This window comes from Mandrillus leucophaeus, unplaced genomic scaffold (genome assembly GCF_000951045.1).
Source record: "Mandrillus leucophaeus isolate KB7577 unplaced genomic scaffold, Mleu.le_1.0 Scaffold354, whole genome shotgun sequence".
NCBI classification, from domain to species: Eukaryota; Metazoa; Chordata; class Mammalia; order Primates; family Cercopithecidae; genus Mandrillus; species Mandrillus leucophaeus.
This window is the reverse complement of record NW_012103743.1, coordinates 1,383,261-1,406,165: the sequence shown is the minus strand read 5'-3', so window position 1 is coordinate 1,406,165 and position 22,905 is coordinate 1,383,261. Positions and strand designations below refer to the sequence as shown.

At 50.0% G+C, this 22,905-nt stretch overlaps 2 protein-coding genes across 10 annotated transcripts in view; one reads left to right on the top strand and one right to left on the bottom strand.

Moving 5' to 3' along the window:
• The window catches only part of GSN (gelsolin), a 64,474-nt gene that overhangs the window by 7,356 nt on the left and 34,213 nt on the right, over nucleotides 1-22,905 (top strand). For 3 of the 9 annotated variants that reach the window (XM_011989499.1, XM_011989496.1, XM_011989497.1), the window contains exon 2: nucleotides 5,778-5,868. The exons of 1 other annotated variant lie outside the window; for it this stretch is intronic. Coding sequence is in view for 4 of the 8 variants with exons in the window: in XM_011989492.1 (XP_011844882.1) it covers nucleotides 6,758-6,856 (99 nt within the window). In the remaining 4 variants the exon portion in view is untranslated. Of the gene's footprint in view, nucleotides 1-5,777; nucleotides 5,869-6,180; nucleotides 6,260-6,744; nucleotides 6,857-10,365; nucleotides 10,471-10,805; nucleotides 11,066-22,905 lie in introns of those variants that run through there. 5 more of the 9 variants (XM_011989492.1, XM_011989493.1, XM_011989501.1 and 2 more) reach the window with 4 other exon arrangements.
• Nucleotides 5,740-6,357, bottom strand: LOC105546327 (putative uncharacterized protein GSN-AS1). Its single transcript, XM_011989491.1, is given in 2 exon segments — nucleotides 5,740-6,344; nucleotides 6,346-6,357. Coding segments are annotated over 2 exon segments (492 nt in total). The 3' UTR covers nucleotides 5,740-5,864.

Here is a 22,905-nt window from a genome sequence, read left to right as displayed (position 1 = left end):
AATGGCCATATTTCTTGGCGTCCTAAGCTTCAGTTCAGGAAGTGGTCGTCCAGCAGAACTGTGTTGTTTAGAACGGAGGTAAAATGGGCTTTTGTGGGCTGGCCTGTACCCATCCCCCTTCCATCTCCCCTCCCACCACAGTACCTGTTTCTTTTGGAAGGCAAGTTCCCAGTTCCAGTGGCAGCCAGAATTCTTTCTATGCTCTTTTAGAAGGTGAGAGATGCCTGCCTAGCCTGTTCAGTGGTCTTTAAAAAAAAGACCATAAAATTCATAGTTGCTTAAACATAGTTTTCATAGATTTAAATTGCATTTTAAATGCACTAAGGCTTCATCTCTGAGCTTTTCAGAAATGTGGGATTTCAGGCTCCACCTTTAGGGTTGCCTTATTTAGCAAATAACAAACAGTGTGCCAGTTAAGCATGAGTACACCAAGGAGGGTTTGGGGCATAATTATACCAAGACATCTTAATGTCTTTCTGACATTTAGATTTAACTGGGCATCTCGTGTTTTATCTGGCAACCCTATCCACCTTGGGCCTACCGAATCCAAATCCAGATTTTCACAAGATCCCCATGGAATTCGTGTGCAGATTCAAGTGTGAGAGGCATTGCACTGGGAGCCTCGCCATCAAAGCCCAGAATGAATCCTTTTTGTAACGAATCTGTCGGTAAAATAGAATGTGCAATTTATAAAGAGCCTGATTATTCCCAGATCAACCATTTGCACGCATCTGTGTGTTCACATGTTAGGTTTTCTGAATACAAGGTACCCTTGCACTGTTGTCAGCTGAAGGGAAAAATTCTTTGCTTTGGTAAGAAGCCCTAGCCCCTCTTGAGGACGTATTTTCCTCATCTGTAAAATGGGCTACATCCTTAGCATGCATGCCAGCCTGTGGTGACCAGCTGAGGTGGCCCCAAGGGGATGCATGACTAGGGCCCACACCAGGTCCCTCCTCAGCCTCCTCACAAAGGACTGAAGGACTTGGCTCTGAGGTCCCATCCCCCAGAGACTTTGGTGTGACTGTGGTGACCCTTGGCATAGGGCACCCCTCCTGACTGCCTCCTCATCTCAAAACTTTCCAGAACATGACTTTTATGGCAGGGCCTTACGAATCGCCTGGCTCTACCCGCTCACTTCATGGCTACAGATACTTGTGCCCTGAGAGAGCAAGTGAATTTCCCAAAGCCAACAGCAAGCCCTCTCATTGCTGCTCTACCAAACCGAAATGATTTCAGTTCTCATGAAACCTAAGGCCTGACTAAGGAAGATTAAGAAACCTGGTGGTGGTCATGCCCACTTAGTTTGTCTTGGCTGCGTGGTCTTGGGTAAGTCATTTCTCTCTCTAACCTATTCCCCGCCGCACTCCATAATATGGGGAATAGCACCTTCTCCTGTTCCCCTAGGTCTACTTTCTGCCTGGCTAAGGTTTTACTTTAAGATCCGGTGGTAGATCTTGGTCTGTCAATTGGTCCTAGAGTGGAGTGCTTTATGAAGTCACTGGTCCGTGCGTTAGGTCAGGGACTTAATACCATGACATCATGAAAGAGGTCTGTAGACCCTTTCTCTCCTCGTTGCTAACAAAGATTTTGTGGACTGTGTTTCAGATGGACAGAAAATATGTTCTAGAGCATTTAAGATCACCTGGGGCTTTTGTTAAAATGTAGATTCTGGTTCCACAAGCCTGGGTGGGGCCTGAGGCTCTGCATTTCTGGTGATGCTGATGTCGCTGGTCCAGGGATCACATTTTCAGTTGTAAGATTTGAAATCAATCTATTATTCATGTAGAATCAATACTTATGAGAAAAGGGGCTTAAGAGGCAAGTCCCTTGTTTCAGGGCTAAAGAGCCAGTCACAGTAACAGAGTTGAGTCTGGAGCCCAGATCTTGTAATGTCTTGTCTTCGATATCTGGCTTATCTATTTTATCTGCAGCTATGAGTTTCTAGAATCTGAACAGTCCCTGAAATACTTTGCTGCTTAATTATGGAGCAAAGTAGGGTCCTTCTTTAGGAGAGAGAGTGACTCAGTGAAAAGCCATTGGAAGGGGAGAAATACAGCTAGCATTTGATCAACCTTTTCACCAGAAGTTTTTGTATTTGTGATTATAAACATTATTCTCTTTGTACTTATGGATGCAAACTACAGCCCTGGGGAGGCCCCAGTCTGTTTTTGTATGCCTCTAAGCTAAGAATGGTTTTATAGTTTTAAAGTGCTGTTAAAAAACAACAATAACGAACAAACAGGGAAAAATATGCAACAGAGAGGGTGTGTAGCCTATGAAGCCTAAAATATTTACGGTCTGGCCTTTTATAGAAAAACTTTGCTGGCCCATGAGCTAGAGTACCCGAAGATTTGCATGTTTTTTGTTTGTTTGTTTGTTTTTCTAGTGAGCAAGAGGCCTAGCCTTACAGCTTTGAAATATAGTGAGGTTAAGACGTAGGGGAGGCAGCCTGCATTGGTGGGAACTGCCCAGACATCTTAGCTGTGTGACCCTGAGCACATTACTTCACCTCTCTGAGCTTGTGTCCTAGCTTTGCAAAATGAGGACAAAGATTGCTGCCTGGTAGAGTTATTGCGACAATGAGACATGATGCCTGCAGAGTTTAACACTTGGAAGATGCACAGAAAATGATAACTATGGTTATTAAGGGTGGCCATTCGAACCCTTATGGCATTAATGGACAGATATCATGTTACTCCCATCAGGTCTGAAGGCCCTTCCAATGAACTGGGAGCAGTCCTTTAGGAGAGAAAAATGCTCTGCTCCAGCCTCCCCCGATCCCACCTCCAGAGCGGAAAGCTCCTTTTTAGCCACGTAGACAGACAGGGTTCCGTGGTGGCTTGCACACTTTCACCAGGCGAGCTCTCTCCCCAAAGGCTGGCCTTTCCACTGCTGAGACTATTGGAAGGCATCTTCTGTTCCTATGCCCTAAGATATGATTCAGCAAACAGGCACGTAGTGAGAGCCCTGGGCTGGGATTGTGAGTGCTGGAACGCAACCCTTCTCTTTATGGCTCCATCTGGAGTGTGTGGGCGGTGGACTAGAGTCAGTGGTTTTGCCGACTTTGTTTTTAAACTGTTGCAGCCTTAAGGTCCAAAATGGAAAACAGACCAACTTGGAGTTAGCTGAGGCTAATTCTAAACCCTGCTGAGTCTGAGAGCTTGGAGGCTCCTGGGGTGTGTCTGAATCTTAGGAAGGGTGTAATGCTTTTCTTGCCCGTAGATGGCAGCATCTGCACTCTTAGCCGGCTCTACGAATGTGTGTGTGCATGTGCACGTATGTTACACACGTGTGCACGCATGGGAGTCATAGTTTCTTACTTTGGTAAATCTTGAGCTGCGGTGGTCCCAGCCCTAGGCCAGGCTCTGGGATACACGGGAGCAACTGGGGAGGCTGACTTGCAAATAGACTGTAGAGTGTGACTGGGAAGACTAGTGGGTGTGGAGGTCTGTGCGGAAACTACGTGGAGGACTCAGGAACAGAGTGCCGTTGCATCTGGCTGGAGCCTGGTGGGGTATAGTGGAAGACAGGAAGCCATGAGGGCTGAGGCTGAAGGAGTTGAAGGGGACAGGTCATGAAGAATGTGGAGAGGTTTGTTAAGGATCTTGGACTTTATCTGGGGCCACAGTGGAGCCATGGTAGAGTCTGGGCAGAGGAGTGGCATGGTCTGGGCTTGCTCTGAGGAGGATGCATTGTAGGAGGGAGAGGATGCAGGAGGATCAGTTAGGAAGGTTCTGCAGTCATGCAGGCGAGAGGTGATGGGGTTATGGACCAAGATGTTGGCGTTGAGGTGGAGAGAAGGGGTGACACTCTGGAGGCAGTCAGGGGTTGAACTAGCAAGACATGGTGATACATTGGAGGGGAGAGTGACAGAGCAAAGGGGTGAGGTGGTGTGTTGAGGAGGGTGAGAGCCTGGTGTCTGGACTGGTCCACTGGGTGGATGGTGGATGGCAGTGCTGTTTGCTGAGGTGAGGTGCAGTTGGGAAGGAGCAGGTTGCACTTGGGAACAAATGCAGCACTGCAATATGCATCTGAGGATGAGAGTGCAATTTGGGGTGTGTAGAAAGAAGTGGAGCTGGATTCGAAAGGCTCATCCTCACACAGAGTTGACATAGTGCGGGAGGTCATTAGTTATTTGCCGGAACAACAAAACCCAACTCTGCTTTGGCCCGTCCCTTGGAACCAGGAAGTTTCTGCCATAGTCTTTGAGAGAGGCCCACAGAAGTGGGCACCAGGTCCTGCAGCCCAGATAAGTGTCTGCCTCTGATGTCTCTGGTTTTGGGTACCGTGACTCCACTTCCGTGGCTGTATCCCGTGTCAGTCACAATGCACAAGTCATCAAGACTGTCTGGATCATTTACTGTCGGCCTGAGAACAGGGCTTGTTTGTGTCTTAATCCCAGGAGCCTGCATGGCCCTGCCACCTTCAGGATCTTGGACCTTCCCCTTGGCTTGGGGAAGCTGGTTTAGGCAGAGAAATTTTCCAGTGTGGGCAGGAGCCAGTTTGCTCAGCTTTCCTCTGAATGTAGCTGACTGGAATTCTTAGTGGTGAGGAAGGGTGAAGATCCAAGTTGTGCCTGAGAGGTGGGGGGACTGAGCTGCATACTCCACGATGAGCTGATGTGGGGTGGTCCTTCATCCGCTCATCTAGCATATGTCCACTGGCCCTGCCATTTGCTGGGCACATGCCATGCTGAAGCTTCAGAGGTGAAGCAGACAGAATCCTTGCCTCTGAGGAGCTGACAGCCTAGAGGGAGAGAAAGTCCTGTCACCAGACATTGATAATGTAGTCTTGCTCAGCTGTAGTGCATTAGAACAGTAATAGAGTGATGCTGAGGCACAGAGCTGCGAATATGAAAAATCAACAGAGTGGGTCCCCAAACCGCACATGTGCAGGATGAGAAAGATACAATTTGCAGGCAAAAGACTTAGAAATTTAGTTGTTAATAATCAGGGTAATAATTAGGGTAAACATATGCCTTGTGCAAAACCCTGAACATGTTTGATCTCATTGTAGGTTCTAATATTATCCCTCTTGAACAGAGAAGGCGACTGAGACTCGGAGAAGTGATGTAGCTTGCTCAACTTACACAGTTAAGTCAGGGCCCAGTTTATATAACTCCAGAGTCCTAAAGTACAACTCTGAGGTTGACTGTAAACTGAATTCAGCCATGCAATAGGACTACCTTAAATGTGAATGGGATTTTAGGCTGAATTAATAGAAGCATGATATCTCTAATGAAGGAGGTGAGAGTCCTGCTCGCCCTGCCCTGGGTAGAGCTTGTCTGATTGTCTAATTCTGGGTCTTGTCCTGTCAGTAGGGACAGAGTTCATCTGGAGCAGATCAGGGAACAGGGTGAGCGAACCAGAAACCCTGGTCTCAGGAAGAGCTGGAGGAAAAGGGATGCACACTTTGTAGAAGACTTGAGGGGCCCAGGATCACTATCTTCAAATCTCCAAAGAGCCATCAGGAAAGAGGGGGACAGACCTGTTCTGGCTGACCCAGAAGGAGGCAGAGCTAGTACCAGCAGGTACAAGGCCTAAGAAGAGAGAGATTTTAGTGCGTCCTTAGGAAAATTATTTTACCCAGCCAAACCCTGTAGCAGCAGGTCTTGCAGCCTTGGCAGGTAGTGAGTGCCCTGTTGCCGGATGTGTGCAAGTACTGATTGTGTGACCCCTGGTGGAGGGGAGGAAAGGAGTTGAAACATCAAATGGGGATTTGACCAGATAACCTTGAACTCCCCCTGAGGCTGACATTCTTGTGCCCTTTTTTTACAGGTGGTGCTCATAGCTCTTTGTCCAGTGCTTCGGCCTTGGTCCGGGTGCCTTCCCACAGAGCAGCGCTCTTCACCCTGCACAGCCCTGTTAGGTAGGTAGAGCAATGCAGACACCTGTCCTCCTGTTAAACCCCGCCCTGGCTGCCCAGGGAAGCCTGGAGGGGACTTCAGTGGTGGAAGCAGCCACTGTAGCCGCAGTGGATTCAGTGGGAGTCCCTGAGGTCTTCCCAATAAGGCTCAGAGTGCGTCTCTGCTCCTTTCCTGCCCTTGAGAGGGAGGTTAGGCGAGAGTGATCTTGTGCGGAGGAGGCAGGGACTGGGCTCAGTGCCCGGATGCCTGGCTCCCACCCTGGCTGTGCTGCCTGCTTGCTGTGTGACTTTAGGAGAGTGGCTTTCCCTCTCAAGGCCTTGGTGGCTCTTCTGTAGAATAGTAGAGTCCCCATAAAGAGGAGGTGCAGGAATTCTTCCCAGAGGCTTTGGAGAGGTGAGAAAAATGGGGGTCCATTTGCCAAGTCTCCAGACTTGTTGACCAGAGGAGGAGCACCCGAGGCGTGTGAGTCATGGGGAAGTCGGATGAGTCATGCCCACTGGGGCCAGCTGGCAGGGTGGGGCCCACCTGACTATCAGATTCACAGGTGACCTGCTGAAGTAGGCGGGGAGGTGGGGGGAGGAGTGCAGAGTCCTGGGCTGGAAGCCAGGAGACTGGCTCACCTCCCAGCTGCAGCCTCGGTTTTTCTATCTGTAAGACGGGTGCCTTGGTCTCCCCCACCCACCTAACAAAGCTGCTCTGTGGACCCAGTGAGCTCGTAGATGCCAAAGGGCTTTGTGACCAGTGAGACAGGAAGGATCGCTACTAGGGGGAATCGCCCAGCTTCCAACAGCCAAACAAAAGTGAATTTCTAATTAGCAATTGCGCAAGAACCCAGGAAAACACCTCTCCAGCCCACACCATCCCTTTTCTGCCAAAAGGAGAAGGAGATGAATGCACACAGGACTTACACGTCTGCTGTGGCCCAGCTGGCTTCCAGATGATGACACGAGCCGCCCACAGCCGGAGCGGTTCCTCTTTCCCAAAGCTCAGGTGAAAGGGCTTTTTGATGGTCCCCAGGATGTTGTACCCCAAAAGCCAGTGATTCCCGAAAGGCCTGCTGGGCCCAGAAAGGTGACTCGCCCCATCAGCTGCTACCCAAAGGTTTTGGTGACAAAGAGGTGGCCCTAGTGCTGCCCTAATAGGAGGAATTGAGGGCCGAGTCTTGGCTCTGATGCGCCTGCCTTTGAGACTGAGCCCTGACAACTCCAAAAGCCAAGTTACCTCAAAATGATCTGTCAACAAAAAGAATGTTATGCCCTGTTGATGCTTTTGGTAACTGTGACACAGGGGCCCTGTCTTCCATAGACCCTGCAGGGCCAGGCTGGCATAGGCCCAGCTGAGCACCCATCACCTGAGAGCTTTGCTTATTCACCCCCCTTTACTCCTCTGCCCCCTGCAATGTACCAGCCCTGTGCCCACCTCCACGGAACCTTGGTTCAATCACGGAGGCCCCAGTGACCTCCTCAATGTCCAATCTAGTGCTTTCCTCAGGATTCCATGTACCAGTCTCTGGTGCAGTTCTAGAAACTCCCTCCTTTTGCTTCTGGGAGGCTGCACTGTCTGGTTTATTTCCTCCTGTCTTTTTAGTTAGGGCCCTGTTTATCCTCCTGACTTTTTTAGTTAGGGCCCTGGTTTTTTTTCAGTTAGAGCCCCTCCCCTCTTTTTAGTTAGGGCCCTGTTTTTCTTTTTCTTTCTTTCTTTCTTTTTTTTTTTTTTTTTTTTTTGAGATGGAGTCTTGCTGTGGTGCCCAGGCTGGAGTGCCGTGGCATGATCTCAGCTCACTGCAACCTCCTCCTCCCAGATACAAATGATTCTCCTGCCTTAGCCTCTCGTGTAGCTGTGACTACAGGCATGTGCCACCACACCTGGCTAATGTTTGTGTTTTTAGTAGAGACAGGGTTTTACCACGTTGGCCAGGCTGGTCTCAAACTCCTGACCTCAAGTGATTTGCCCACCTTGGCCTCCCAAACTGCTGGGATTACAGGTGTGAGCCACGATGCCTGGCCCAGGGCCCCGTTTTTTCTGCCTCAGCGTTCCCTAGGATTCTGCCCACCTTCTTGTCTTGATATATGTATGTAGGTTCATTCATTCATTCATTCATTCATTCATCCATTCATATCTTCATTCATTTGAGAGATATTTAGCCTCTGAGCTGGGTGTTTGAGAATCAGCAAAAAACAAGACCTTCCCATTCCTCATGGGTCTTCCGGTAGATCATTATTTACACCAAAGATTAATTCTTGCTGTGAAGGAAACGATCGGGTTATGGGAGCGTGTGGGATTGGGTGGGAGTGGTGAGGTCTTATCTGGACAGATCAGGGAAGCCTCCCCTAAAAAGTGAGACCTGAAGAGGGAGAGGGAGGTGGCTGAGTGAGCAGGGAACGGAGGAGCCCCCCAGGCAGAGAGGCAGTCTGGGTAAGGCTTTAGTGTGGGGGAGTCCTTGAAGAACTGAAAGAAGCGAGGGAGGCTGGCCAGGGAGGGGGCATGGCAAGAGGAGGACCTGGGGGCCAGGCAGCATCTAGGTTATGTGGGCTCTTGAGTTTGGATTTTATGCTAGACCTCTGGGAACCATTGGAAGTTTTAAAGCAGGAGGGTGACTTGCCCAGATTTCATTATCAGAACCCTTGAAAGAGACAGACACAAGGACCATCCTGATAAGCCGTGAGGGTGCAATTTTTGGTTCTTCCACAGCAGGGTGTCCTGATGCTGTGCCTCAGTATGGGGCTTGTCACTGGGCAGTCCTGGGAAACGTGTACTTTCCCAGAATTCTTTTGGCTCTTTGCATTTTTTAGTTTACCCGGTCAGCCCTTGCTGAGCTGCTGCACTGGAGAGGGAGGTGAATCAGACACCACCTGGCCCTTGGATATCCACTCTAATCCAAGACGGAGACAGTGGCAGTTAACGCCCAGAGTGCTCTGTGATAAGTGCCAAAGGGCTCAGGGAGCCAAAGAGTGCCTTTCCTACTTGAGAGTCAAAAAAGGCTGAGAAGCGGGAGTTGGGCGTTCCAGGCAGGAAGGCCCCATAGGCGAAGGCTTGGCCGCTGGAGGAGCCCACTATGCCTGGGGACTAGTGAGCAGGAGTGTGAGGGTTGAGGTGGGGAGCTGACCGGAAGACCTGGTCAGAGAGGTTTTAAATACTGGGTTTCTATCCTCTGGGTACCAGGGAATCATGGACAGGTCTTCAGCTGAGGAGTGACTTGATCCATGGGATTTCAGAACAATCAGTCCATGGCAGGCAGAGTGGAGGGTGGATCAGAGGACGGCAGCGCTGGGAGCTGGTTGGAGAGAATGAGTACCATTGCTAAAGCCTTGTCACTCCCCCCACCGCACACACACAGCAACATCCTCAATGCCCCTTTCTGTTCCATGCCCCTGTTCTGTTATCCCCGCATTGGCCGGCCAGCCTGAGCTGTCCAGAGCCCTTTCACAGCAGCACTGGGGTGTGTTAAACCCTGGGCTCCGGAGGCAAACAGGTCTGGGCCTGAAACATCACTGTAGCCCTGACTTGCTCTGTGCCCTTGGACAAGTCCCTTACTCCTCTCAGCCTCAGTTTCCACATCTGTGAAATGGGGGTGATAATAGAGTTGGTGATGATTAAACAATGGGGAAATCAAGTCCTTAGCACATGGCTGGTGTTTAACGATGGCTGTGTTAGCTTTGTGTCCTTGTCGATTGTAATAGCTCAGTCCATGTTGTAATCTGCCCCTCAGGGAGTTCTTGTCTTTGGACGTAAATCTGAATTCTCAACTAGAAACAAGATGTCCCCAGCAGCCCCAAAGAAAGCCTCTAGTGGGACACTGAGGGGACTGGACATGCTGTTACACTCTAGGATCCGGCACAGGGCTGGGCACACAGAGGCCTGGACTGGGTTTTATTTGTCCCTATATCCCCAGCACTCAGCACAAGGCTGGCATAGGATGGCCAGCTGGCTGGGTTCTCAAAAGTACTAAACAAAAAAATGAAATTTAAAAAAATTGTTGACCTTGGACATCATCCCCCAGCACCTTCATTTTACAGCTGAGTAATCTGGGGCCCAGAGAGGAACAGTGGCTCATCCGAGGCCACTCAGCCCCTCCGTGGCAGGCCCTGGACCTGTTCCTTTCTCCCTGCTCACATGTTTATTACAATTCTAATTTTTGAAATCCTGGTGAGTTAAAAATGGCATCGTGTCCCACCTCCCTAGTTTACATTTGGGGAAACTGAGGCCCAGAGAGTGGTAGTGGCTCCCTCAGGTCCTCAGAGAAGGAGAAGCAGGAAAAGGGCCTCCTCTCCACAAAGCATACCCCCACTAATCAGCAGTAAGCAGGCAGGTTCTTCCCCCAAAACCGACTACTTCGTGCTTAAGGAAGCAAAGCAGAGTGTGAACAATAGTTTCCTGAGGAAGTGTTGGGTTTTAATTGTGTTGAGGAGAAGAACCATTTCCGGAACTGTGCGTGCCCGTGATGCCTGTGGAGTTGGCTTGGCACAGCTATTTCCAGACTAATCCTGAGTCCTATTTATAGGCTGAGATGATTAGGTTGGCCTGTGTCAGGAGAGGCCCACATAGCTCCCCCCAGCCTAGTGATGGCCAAGGAAGAAGCCCTCGGGGGCAGTTCTGACCCGTGGGTGAGTAGCACGGGATCTGGGATGGTCCCCGAAGCCAGCTCAGAGGAGGGATGCCAGGGAGACCCAAGGGGAAGTCCCACTCCTGACTGTTAGTTCAACCACCAGCCAGGCCCTCTGCAGAGATGAAACCAGTTCCGATCCTATTCTCTCCCTGCTTAAAAATCCTCAGTGCCTTGGATCAGGCTAGGACTCCATAGCAGTCAGACCCCTTCTCCCCCAGGTATCCACTGTCTCAACCCCAGCCATGCCTCTTCAAACTGTTTATGCTTCCCTGTGCGGGCCACACCCCTGAGCCTTTGCTTCTGTTGTTCCTACCTCCCCAAAGAGGAAACTCCATTTGTCCTCCAAGGCTCTGTCCCAGTGCCCCTCCTCCGTGGCTCCCTCGGGCGTGGGTGCTCCCTCCTTTGTGCTCCCAGGGCCCACAGCTACTTGAATGACTATTGGTGTTCCTGTTTGTGTGCCCACTGGGTCAGGAAGTCCCAAGGCAGGGCCTGACACAGAGAAAGAAAGGAGACAGTTTGTGATTGAACAGCCACTGTGGCCATCATTCTCCTTACCTGTCTGATGAGAGCTGATCTTCATGCCACTGTGTGCAGTAGGTATTTTTTAAAGGTGTGTAGAAGTGAGAGTCAAACTTCGGACTTCAGAGTCAGACAGCGCTGGGTTCCTAATGGTGTAACCCTGGGCTGAACCTCTCTGAGCCTTTGTTCCTCCATCTATAAAAGGAATCAATGCCAGCCATGGGTTTTGGGGAGGATTCAACAAGACAATGCTTATAAAGTACTCATCATATGGCCTCATCACAATGGGCATCTATTAGCATAGGAGGTGTTATTTGCAGGTGGGGACGTGCATTGTGGGGACATCCCTATCTAGGGCCCCACACAAGGGAGTGGCTGAGACTCCAAGTCTCCAAGTCTTGGAGCCTCCGACTCCACCCTGTGTTCTCCCTCCCCTCCCTCTCTTGGCCCCCTGGGCCTATTCTGTTCCCCAGATCAGGGAAAGCTTTGTTTGGCGATTGTTTTTCCTAAGAAGTTTCCTCTGTGGGGCCTCTGGGTGACTCAGAGCCCTGAGTCACTGGGAGGCTGAGGACGGGGGAGGAGTGGGAGGGAGGCGGAGGGAATGGAGAGAGGAGAAGAGGAAAGGGCTCTAATTCTAGCCCTGGCTCTCCCACCATTTGATCAACTAGGTCTGACCAGGCCCATCTCCTGGCTAACCTCAGTTTCCCCAAATGTGAAAGGAAGATGTGGGCCCAGTCCTGGCTGAGCCTCAGAATCACAGGTTCCCAGGCCCCACCCTAGACCTACAGACTCAGAGGCTGGGGGTGGGGCCTGTGAATCTATTGTTTCCTGAGCTCCCTGGGTTGATCCTGCTGCACACCTGGTCCACAGAGGTGTTAGGGAACCGCTGGGCTCAAACCTGCTCCCAGCTGGGCCTCAGAGCAGCTTGGCCTCTAGTTGAACTTCACTGACCCGCAGGGAGCGCCCTTCTCTTGCAGAATGCTTTCGCAGAATAGTGCACTGGAAGCGCGTGGGCTTTTTTTTTTTCCTAAAGAAAAAACAGCTTTATTGAAATATAATTTACATGATTTATTGGAGTAAATTTACATATAATTTACATACACATAATTCACTCAATTCAACAATGTTTAGTAAATTTATAGAGTTATGCAGCCATCATCACAATTCAGTTGAGAAGATTTTCATCATCCCCAAAAGGATCCCTCATGCTTGCTTATGTCCGTCTCTACGCACACCCCATAGCTGACCACGTATCTGCTTTCTGTCTCTTTGTTGTTTTATTGTTGTTGTTCCGTCGCCTAGGCTGGATTGCTAGGCTGGAGTGCAGTGGTGTGATCTCTGCTCACTGCAGCCTCAACTTCCTGGGCTCAAGTGATCCTCCCACCTCAGCCTCCTGAGTAGCTGGGACCACAGGCACATGCCATCACGCCTGGCTAATTTTTGTATTTTTTGTAGATGGGGACTTGTGGTGATGCCCAGGCTGATCTTGAACTCCTGAACTCAATGGATTCCCCCCGCCTCAGCCTCCCAAAGTGCTGGTATGTTAGGCGTGAGCCACCTCGCCTGGCCTGCTTTCTGTCTCTCCGAAGATCCAGACCTGTGTTCATTCCAGCTGGCCCTGTGGCCTCATGCAAATTATTGCCCTTCGATTACTCCTCTACATGAGAGGGAATAATCCTACCCTCCCTGTAGGGGGTTGTTGAATTTCACTAATGTGCACAGTGTCTGATGCACCCGAGGAGCTGGGTACGTGGGAGGCTGGTACGCAGGGCACAGGACATAACACAGATGCCCAGGCACGGTTGGCACAGGCCTAGCAAACATTTTAAAGCACTCACTGTGTGCCAGCTTCTAGACTAAGCATCTTACATGCATTACCTACTTTAATCCTCGGTGAATGTGAGTATCAGTTCCATTTTATAACTGAAGAAACAGGCACTGAGACGGGAAGTCACTTTTGCAGGCTCGCATGGATGATAGTTGATAGGGCTGGGAGTCCATCCCAGAGCCTGTCCTCCCTAAATATCATCCTGTCCCCTTCCTGATGTGAATCATCAAGCAAGGGACAACACAATTCATAGATCCAGGACAAGATTTATGGCACATACTTCTAAGGGGTAGGACCTGGTGTGATGGACTCACAGGCATCTCAGAGAGGGGATCTGGGAGATGGAATGAACACAGGTCTGGATCTTCAGAGAGACAGAATGCAGGCCAGGCGAGGTGGCTCACGCCTATAATCCCAGCACTTTGGGAGACTGAGGCGGGGGGAATCCATTGAGGGCATGGTACAGTCTGTCACAAAACAGACATGACATGGTGCATGAAGCATGACCCAGGGTGTAAGAGGCATGAGATGCCACTACAAGGGAGACACACGGGACAAAGCAAGAGGAACGCAGGGCCTGGTAGGTGGCACAGTTACAGGGTATGTGACACTGGGCATGACAAACTCTATGATGCAGAGACATGGTACTCAGGATTTGAGACTTGAGCTATGGCAACTGGGCAGGCTCTCAGCCACTGTGGGACCCTTTGTCACTGGGGATCCTGCATTATGTTGGTGCCTGGGGCCCCAGCAAGCAATGGCAGGAACCAACTTTCTCCTCTTCACAAAGGCTTGTCTGGTTTTCTTTTTCCTCCCTCCTCCTCCCTGTCTCTTTGGATGCCAAAGAGTGGGAGTGCCCCAGAGGAGTGGTGGCCAGAGTAACCCCTGCCATCCCACCAGCTCAGACAGGGATCAAGGCTTGGGGCCAAGCCCCCGGCTCAGGAAGGGGTTGCCAGGCCCCCAGATTCCCTCTCTGAGATAGCTGTGAGCACTGGCGTTGGCTGGGGCGAAGGCTGGGTAATTTTCCTCTAAGCTGTCTTCCCTCTGCTCCCCTCCCTGCCTGCTGGTGCTGGCTGTGAGCATGTCTGCATTCCAGAGCTTAGGAGAGAGAGTGAGAACCTGCTGCTGTTAAAGTTGAAGAAGCAGATTGCTAACAGCTGCCGTAGGAGGGGGTGGATGTGCTAGACAGGAGGCCGTGGATTGCAGGCTAACGTTTCTTGAGCCTCTTGGCACCTGGCACTCACTACCTCATCTTGTCTCATTTACACAAAGCCCCAGTAGCCCGATGAGGAGACAGGCCCAGAGAGGCAAAGAACTTACCCAAGGTCACACAGGGAGGCAGAGCCAAGGCTAGACCTTGGTCTCCCGGAGCAGGCAGATGAGGTTGTATAGAGGCGATGGCACAGGGGATGTTGTTGGGGGGTTAGTGGGCAATGAGACTGCAAGGGCTTGTGGGCCCCAGATCATAGAGGACCGAACTCAGGAGTCCTGACTTCTTTCTGTCTGCACTGAGGTCCATGGAAGGGATGATGCAATCTGTATGGGTGATGGGCCCAGTGCAGGGAGGGTTTAAGGGAGTGAGGGAGCTGATGTCATGATCCCAGGGAAAAGATGGGGACACCAAACCAGGACAGTGGCTGGAGTGTGGGGGTGAGAAGTGGGTGTAAAGTGGGGAGGAGGTGAGCTTGGTCTCTGCTCTGGTCTTGGTGGGATGACTGTGGTTGGGTCCTGCCTCCAAGGGTATCCCAGAGGGTTCCAGAAGCTCCCACATGAACAGGGACTTGGAGGACAGTGCTGGTGACTGGGCAGGTGCCTGGACGGAGGTGAGGCCTAAAGCACACCCGGGCACAGAAGGCAGCACCCACATGGGAGCCCAACTTCATGCCAGGGACTGTATTCTAGGTGCTGGATCTTGTTTAAATCTTCCAGCTGGCTATGATTATCCTGTAAGCTGGGGAAGGAAGAAAAGCATTCCAGTACTGTACCTCTGTTTGGGTTAAAGGAGGGGAAAGTACTTTAAATAAAACCTATTAGAGTTAAAAGGATGAGTAGCCATAAAAATATCTTTGTATCTCTGATGGTTCTATTGTAGTCAAAAGTTTTAGATAAACTGTGAAGAATCTCTAATCATGCTATTTGGAGTTTCTCTTTTTAAAAAAATACAAGTTATTGTATATACTTAAGGTATATAACATGATGTTATGGAATACATATACATAGTAAAAAGGTTACTATAGTGAAGCAAATGAACATACCCATCTCTGTTGGCATAGAAGTAATTGCGATTTTTGCCATTACTTTCAATGACAAAAACCACAATTATTTTTGCACTGACCTAATAAAATCTGCTCATTTAGCATGAATCCCAAAATACAGTACAACTTATTCCCGATAGTCCTTGTGTTGCACGTTAGTGCTCTTTTTTATTTTGAATTTTTTATCTTTGTTATTTTTAATATATAGAGAGACAGGGTCTCACTATGTTGCCCAGGTTGGTCTTGAACTCTGGGGCTCAAGCGATGGTCCCTCCTCAGCCTCCCAAAGTGCTGGGACTACAGGCACAAGCTCTCCAGACTTGTTCATTCCACATATCTGCTGCCTTGTGCCCTCTGTATCCTCATTCGTGGATTCAACCAACCACAGATCAGAAATATTTAAAAAAATAAAAGTAAAAAATAACAAACAACAGTAAAAATAATACAAACTTTAAAAACAGTACAGTGTAACAACTATTGGCATAGTTTATTGTTACATGGAAATTTACATTTATATTTTTATGTAACAACTATAGTGTAACAACTATGTAAATAGCAATTACACTGTATTAGGTTTTATAAGTAATCTAGAGGGATTAAAGTATAATACATGGGAGGATATATGTAGGTTGTATGCAAATACTGTATATAAAATATACCAATATATAAAATCCTATGCCATTTTATATATTGGTGTACAGCATCTGCAGATTTTGGTATCTGAGGGAGGTCCTGGAACCAACTGATCCCCTGTGGATAGGGAGGAACAGCTATTCTCTGATATATCTCCCCACTGAAGTTTTTTTTTTGTTTTTGTTTTTGTTTTTGAGATGGAGTCTTGCTCTGTCGCCCAGGCTGGAGTGCAGTGGCGCAATCATAACTTACTGTAGCCTCGACCTCCCAGGTTCAAGTGATCCTCCCACCTCAGCCTCCCCAGTAGCTAGGACTGCTGGTGTATGCCATCATGCCTGGCTAATTTTTAAATTTTTTGTAGAGACAGGGTCTCACTCTGTTTCCCAGGCTGTTCTCAAACTACTGGGTATAAGCCATCCTCCTGCCTTGGCCTCCCAAAGTTCTGGGATTACAGGCATGAGCCACCATGCTCAGCCAAGAACCCTTGTTCTCTTGGGTGGGGCAGAACAGGCGAAGTCAGAGAGGAGGGGAGGGGGTGTCATAAGGAGTCTCATGGAGGGGATTGGGTAACAAGGCTGGCTCAGTAGTTGTTGGCTTGAGGCCCTCTCCTGAGATGCATCGCCATCCCTGGTACCAGCCTTGTTTGGAACCCTCCCTGTCTCCCTTGCTTTGGATGCAAAGACACAGAGGTAGAGGGGTGGGTATGAGGTAGGTGTAGGGGAGGTATAGGGGCCAGTAAGCTATATGTGTGTATAGGGTCTGGACACATGCTGGGGGTCGTCTTTGGACTAGTTATGCTTACTGAATACCTGCTGTGTGCCAAGCACAGTGCCAGGGGCTCCTTCAGTCCTACTAGACACCCCACCAGGTTGGAATCTTCACCCTATTTTACAGAGGAGGAAATTGCAATGCCACAGAAGGTGCCACTGGCACAAGTTCCCTGGTGGTAGGGATTTGGGCTCTGTCCAGATTCGTCCCTGTACATTGCCTCAGATTCCTTAGGTTGGAAGGTCACTCGTCCTCACCCTGTTGGTCATTTTTGGTATCTCCGGCCCACAGAGACTCTGCAGGCACTCCTGGAGCCCGTTGTCTTTTCCCTCTTCGCTGCACCTGCCCCCTTTTGTCTTTCTCAGGGAGTTCTCCCTGCAGGGTGCCTTTGCAGGGCATGGTCCTCGGATCCCTCACATTTATGGTCTCATTTAATCCTTTCAACTAGCCTTCAAGAAAGGCACTTTGACCCCAATTTTCCACATCCAGACAATGGGCTCACACATCTTGCCAGAGCCCAGCAAGGAGGAAATCTTGGCCGTAGTTGATATGGGAGGCTTGGGGAGAGAGAAGGGCTTTGTTTGGAGCCAGCAGGAGGAGGGATGTGGTGCCATCATCTGGTGTCCTGCATCATTCATTGTCCCCATCAGGAAGGTGGTTGGCCTGGGGAAGCTTCCAGCATTCCTGGTAGATCCCAGTGAAGGATGAATCTGATCCCTAGGCAGGCAGGCGGGTACCCTGGCCAGATGCACAAACTTGTTTGCTTTTTGCCATGTGTCTTTTAGCATCCTTGAGTCCCAGGGCCTGAAGGGTTCTTAGACATGGGCTGATTTTCTTGCCACCTGCGTCCTCTCAACCATATCACCACTGGGCAGCTCATTATCTGGAAAAGGAGAAGGAAACCAGCATTTGTCTTTCCATTTTTTTGTTTGTTTGTTTGTTTGTTTTTAAACTGTGTTGATATACACACAACATAAAGTTTGCCATTTAATAGGCGGGGTGTGGTTGTTCACACCTGTAATCCTAGCACTTTGGGAGTCCAAGGCAGGCAGATCACTTGAGGTTAGGAATTCGAGACCAGCCTGGCCAACATGGTAAAACCTTGCCTCTACTAAAAATACAAAAATTAGCTGGAAATCACTTGAACCTGGGAGGTGGAGGTTGCAGTGACCCGAGATCACGAACCTGCACTCCAGCCTGGGCGACAGAGTGAGACCCCATCTTAAAAAAAAAAAAAAAGAAGTAAGGCATTTTTAACCCTATCTTACACATAAGGAAACTGAGGCTCAGAGGGATAGACACTTATCCAAGTCTCTCCTTTAACAATAAAAGCAGCCTCCTTTATATGTGCTTACTCTGTACCAAGTGCTGTGCTAAGCCCCAAATGTTCTTTACCTTATTAAATTCACACAACTACCCTCAGAAAAAGGTATTATAATCCCTGTTTTATAGATGAGGAAACTGAGGCTCAGAGAGCCAGAGCGACTTGCTCAAAGCCACACTGCTAATAAGTGATAGACCGGGGACTTAAACGCAGGCATTTCTGGTGGGAGCTCTTTCGACAGTCACACACAGAAGGTTGCTCTCTGTTTTTCTCCCTCTTGGAAAGTCCTTCCCCTGCAGAGCAGGAAGCTGCCTCCTGTGGCTTCTCCTGCTCATTCTGACTCCAGCTGGGCATTGTAGACCCTGCCTTCCCCTGCAGCTCTGCAGAGCCTGTGTCTCTCCAAAGTCTTCTGCTGGTTCCATGGTCCCAGCATCTGCAGCCAGGCCTCCCTGTCTTGCTGCAGATTTGCGTTTGTGCCTGGGCTCCCCAGGGGTAGGTGGTGGGGTGCTGAAGGGGCTAGGACATAGTTATTTGCAGCCCTGGCTACTAAGCCACCACGCCTCTCAGGGCCATTTCCTCCCCGAGAGCAGGGGAGATGACTGCTGAAGTGGGTCCTAGCAAGAACGGCCCAGAGCTCATACCCATGGCCAAATCTGGCTGCTTCCGGGGCATGGGGTCTTTGTCCAGCCCGGTCCCAGCACTAGGTGGGGTTGGCTCCGGAAGCTGGGAAAGGGCCATGGCTCTGGTCCCTGAGACAGTTGGTCTCCTGGAGTTGGCGTCAGCCAAGCCCCGCTGGCCACCTCCCCAGCAGCTGTCCACTCCCAGGATGGATTTGGCCAAAGCGGAAGCCCAGCCAGCCCCGACGGGGAGCACCGCTGTGTCATGGAGACCCAGGCCTCAGTTCTGGCCTGGTTTTTGAGAGAGCTGAGTTCTAGATCTACTCTGCCAGGCACTTGTTTGGCTTTGTGACCCTGAAAAGTCACTCTCTTGTTCTTGGTGTGATCATCTACAAAAGAGAAGACAGACTAATGACCGCTGACTGCTGCTAATAAGTCCTGCTCTGAACAACATACTCCAGCAGTCTCACTCCTGTTCCCCCAAAAGTCCTGCAACTGGGCATCACTGTCCCTGTTTACAGATGAGTGACCTGAGGCTCAGAGAGGGAAGGTAACTTGCTCCACCTTACACAGCCCAGACCTGAACTCTAGCGTCTTACTGTGAGATCTGTAACCTTTCTCCCGCACCATCACATACTGAAGGCAGGCCTCTGTACAGAAATCAGGCTGCTCAGAAAGAAGAGTGCTTACTTTTGGGGAGCTCCTGTGCGTCACATCCTGGGCTTCCTCACTGCTCCGTGCTCTAGGTACCATTCTCCCCCTTTTATAGATGAGGAAACTGAGGTCTTGATTGCAGGAGCTGAGTCCAGATTCGAACACCTGTCCACAGAGCTTGCCAGAACTTGTCCAGGCCCTGTCCAGTTTCACTGGGTTTCATAACTGGCTTCTCTTGTTTACTGACCATTGTCCCAGTTAGCAAAATCCCTGGCCGGAAGGGCGGGTGCTCCCGGGAGGACCAAGAGAACAGCAGTGAGCCAAAAAGCAAATAGACTCCAAGAGAGGGCTTTCCATGAGTGCCTGGCTGCCTGGAAAATCAAGAACAACAGTGTTTGGAGTAAAGAGAAAAGAACAGGGTGGTGTCTTCCAGGCCCAGCCAAGGCCTTTTTGTACACTGTGGAAGAGGCAGGGGAGGCCACCTCCTCTGGTCTCTGGTAGCTGTCCTGGGAGTCCCACAGGGTTACAGAGGGAAGGAGGGCCCAGAGCTGGTTGTGTTGTGGAGGTCCTGGGTCAACTACAGGGGAGAGACCCTAGGGGGACATGGGCAGTATAGTCCCCATCCTGTGGCAGACACAGATAATCTGCCTACTGTGTGCCTGGAGGTGGACCCGGGAACAGCTGAGATCAGAGGTCAAGGAGATCTCCGAGGTGTGGAGAAGTGCAGAGACCAGGACGTGCTTATGTACTGAGGTGGTAGCAGAAGGACTGCCTCCAAATCAAAGGAACCATGCCAGACCTGAGTGCCATGTGGCCCAGAGTGCAGGTGCCACAACCAGTCCCGCACTAAGTGGCCACAGCCTGGGGATCTTCCAGGCCTTCGGCCTGGGCACTCACATCAGGTGTGTGAATGGCTAGAGGGCTTTCCCGATATCATCTCCTGCCCTGGCCTGGGAAATGTCATGGGGACGGCTGCCCCGGAGACTCCTGGCTGCCAGGTTTGACTCGGGCTTGATTGATGTAGCCTGTCACCTGGAGAGGGCGCTGCTGCTCCCTGCCCGGGCCAGGTGGTGCTAGGAGCTCCTGCTTGATCTCCGCACACAGAGCCTGGGCTCTGAAACCAGTCAGGCTTGTGTTTGAATCTCGGCAACACTTCTTTCTAGTTGAGTGACTTGAACCTCTCTGAGTCTCAGTTTCCCAGGTTGGGCCCAGAGGTGAGGTGGCATGCTGCTGTCAGTGACTGCAGTGCCTCCTTCCTCAAGTCAGGGGCCGTGGACTGTCTGATCCAGAAGGGCCTGTAGAGGTGACCTGGTCCAATGTGCCCATTTTACAGATGGGAACCCTGAAGCTCAGAGACTTGTAGGTCCTGGATTTGGTTGTACAACCAGTATCTGGGAGTGCTGGGACTAGGAAAGAGGCTTAGAGTCAGAGCATCAGGCCCTACCCTGTATTTTGCATACGAAGACACTGAAGCCCAGAAAGGTACAGTGACTTGCCCAAAGTCACCCAGGAAGTCAGTGGCAGAGCCAGCCCTAGCACTGGGGCCTCTTCCTTTCCACCTAGGGGCCCTTCTTTTGTACCTGAATTCCCCCATTCCCTTGAACTCATACATCATCTTCCAGGCTGAAAGCAGAGTAAGACAATGTTGCTCCCATCATGGTCTCCACTCATCAGTGCCCTGTAGCAAGGGCTCCAGGGTCTGTAGTGAGGGCTCCCAGAGGGCAAGGGTGGGGTCTGTTCACCAGCTCTCCTGTGCCAAGGGCCTGGGCTCCAGTGCTATATAGTGGGCAAAGCTGCAGGCCCTTCATGATCATTAACGTGGTCCTTGGGCTGATGGTCAGTGGCCTCTGGGGCCAAGGTCAAGCCACAGCAGCCCCTCTATTAATCACCAACTATGCAGGTCGGAGTCACACTGCTTCGGAAGGGGCCACTCAGCTGGGCAGTTGCTGGCCCAGGTTCAGTCTGGGGGCTGGGCGGCTAAGAAAATTTCTTCCTACTTGTTTGAATTTTCCAAACTGTCTAATGAGCAGGCATCACTGTAAGCATATTTTAAAAGGGATTGTTTCTTATAAAACAAAGGGATTTGTGTTCTATAAAAGAATAAAACTATATTGGATATATACTTGTAAAGTTTCAAACACTACAGCAATGTTTTTTACAATTTTTTCAGCTAGTATATTGAGGTATAATTTACATATCATAATGATTCACTCACTAAGTATACATATAATTCTATGAATTTTAGTAGATTTAATTGGTTGTATAATCTTCACCGTAATCCAGTGTTAGAATATTTTTATCACCCTGAAAAGTCCCCTCATGCCAACTGCAGTGATCTAGGTACTTCCTCCAGCCTCAGGCAGCCACGGCAATGTTCGAGGATGAAATTCTCCTCCTTCCCTTTCCAGCAAATGGCCTTAACAGTTTGGTGCTTACTGTCTGATTTTTTAAGGGTGTATACAAAAACAGGCACCATTGTAAAAAGGAGAAGAGGAGCTATACTAGAGCCATTATTGTGCAATTGCTTTCTGCACTTGGAGATCTCCCTGTGTTTACTGAGTGCCTACTATGTGCCAGGCACAATCAGATGTAGCTCATTCTTTTTTCACAGCTGCATAGTGTCCATTGTGTGGTGGCTCCATCATTTATTTAACCAGGACATTTGGGTCCCTTCCAGTTTTCTTCAAACAATGCTTCAGTGAACATCCTTGCACATATATTTTTGTGTTTGTTGGTAAGTAATTCTGTAGAAAGTGAAACTGTTGTTGCATTGTGTGTTTTGAGTTTGGACAAATTGCTATCTAGAGAGGTGAAACTGGTTTATGCTTCCATTAAGAGCCTATGGGAGCTGTGGATTTTTTTTTATAATATTATCCTCCAAATGGCTAGGGGGAAGGGAGAGCTCTCTGAATTTAGGCCAGAGCTGGCCCACTGCAGGCTGGGCAGGCCCAGGCCTGGACTTGGAGCTCTGAGAACTCAGGTATCCTTCTGGGGCCCCCCACAGACACCGAGACAAGTTCAGACTCTTCAATGTGGCACACAGGCCTTGGTGACCCCTGCTGCCTTCCGCAGCCTCCTCTCCTCTTGCTCCCTGTGTTTCCTGCTGGACCCCGGGTAATTCACTGGATATGGTTATGTTTGCCTGCCCTTTGCCTATGTGTCCCCTCCCCCTGGAATGTCTTTTCTTCTTAATCTCCATCCTCCCTGTCATTCAAGGCCTGGGTCACAAGTCCCTTTCTCCACAAAGCCTTCTTATAATCTCTCCAGCCTGAACTGTCTCCTCTGTGTTCCTTTAGCCTTTTATCTGAACCACATCCCCCCTTAGGTGGGAGCAAGTTGTGAGTGGGAGAGGGCAAACTTCAGCCTGATTAGATAGAGGCTGGACTTCCGGAGGAGCTGGGAAGGGGGACCATAGTTTCTGGGGAGGGGGTGGAGAACTCACATTTACCTAGCTGCTGGCCGGGCTATTTTCATACCCTCAGACTGATTTAATCCTCAACTACTGTACTCATTTAGTAGATGAGAAGAATGAGACATTGAAAACATGCACAGTGGAGGTGGGAATGAAAGCCAGCTCTCCAACTCTCCAGTCCCCTTTCCTGTCACTGCATCAGGCTGCAGGGTGAAGGGGAGGTCTGGGATACAAAGAGAACTTAGAGGTGGAGCAGTTGGATTCTGCGCAGTGCTAGGAGGGAGGAGAGGGGTTGGAGGAGGTGGAAAGCAGGCCTTCAGTTTGGATAGCTCTTCCCCTAACCCAGTGACTCTAGTGGGAGGGTGGAGGGGTGGGGATGGGAAGGGAGCCTGGGAGTGAGGAGGAAAGGCAAACTCTGTCTTC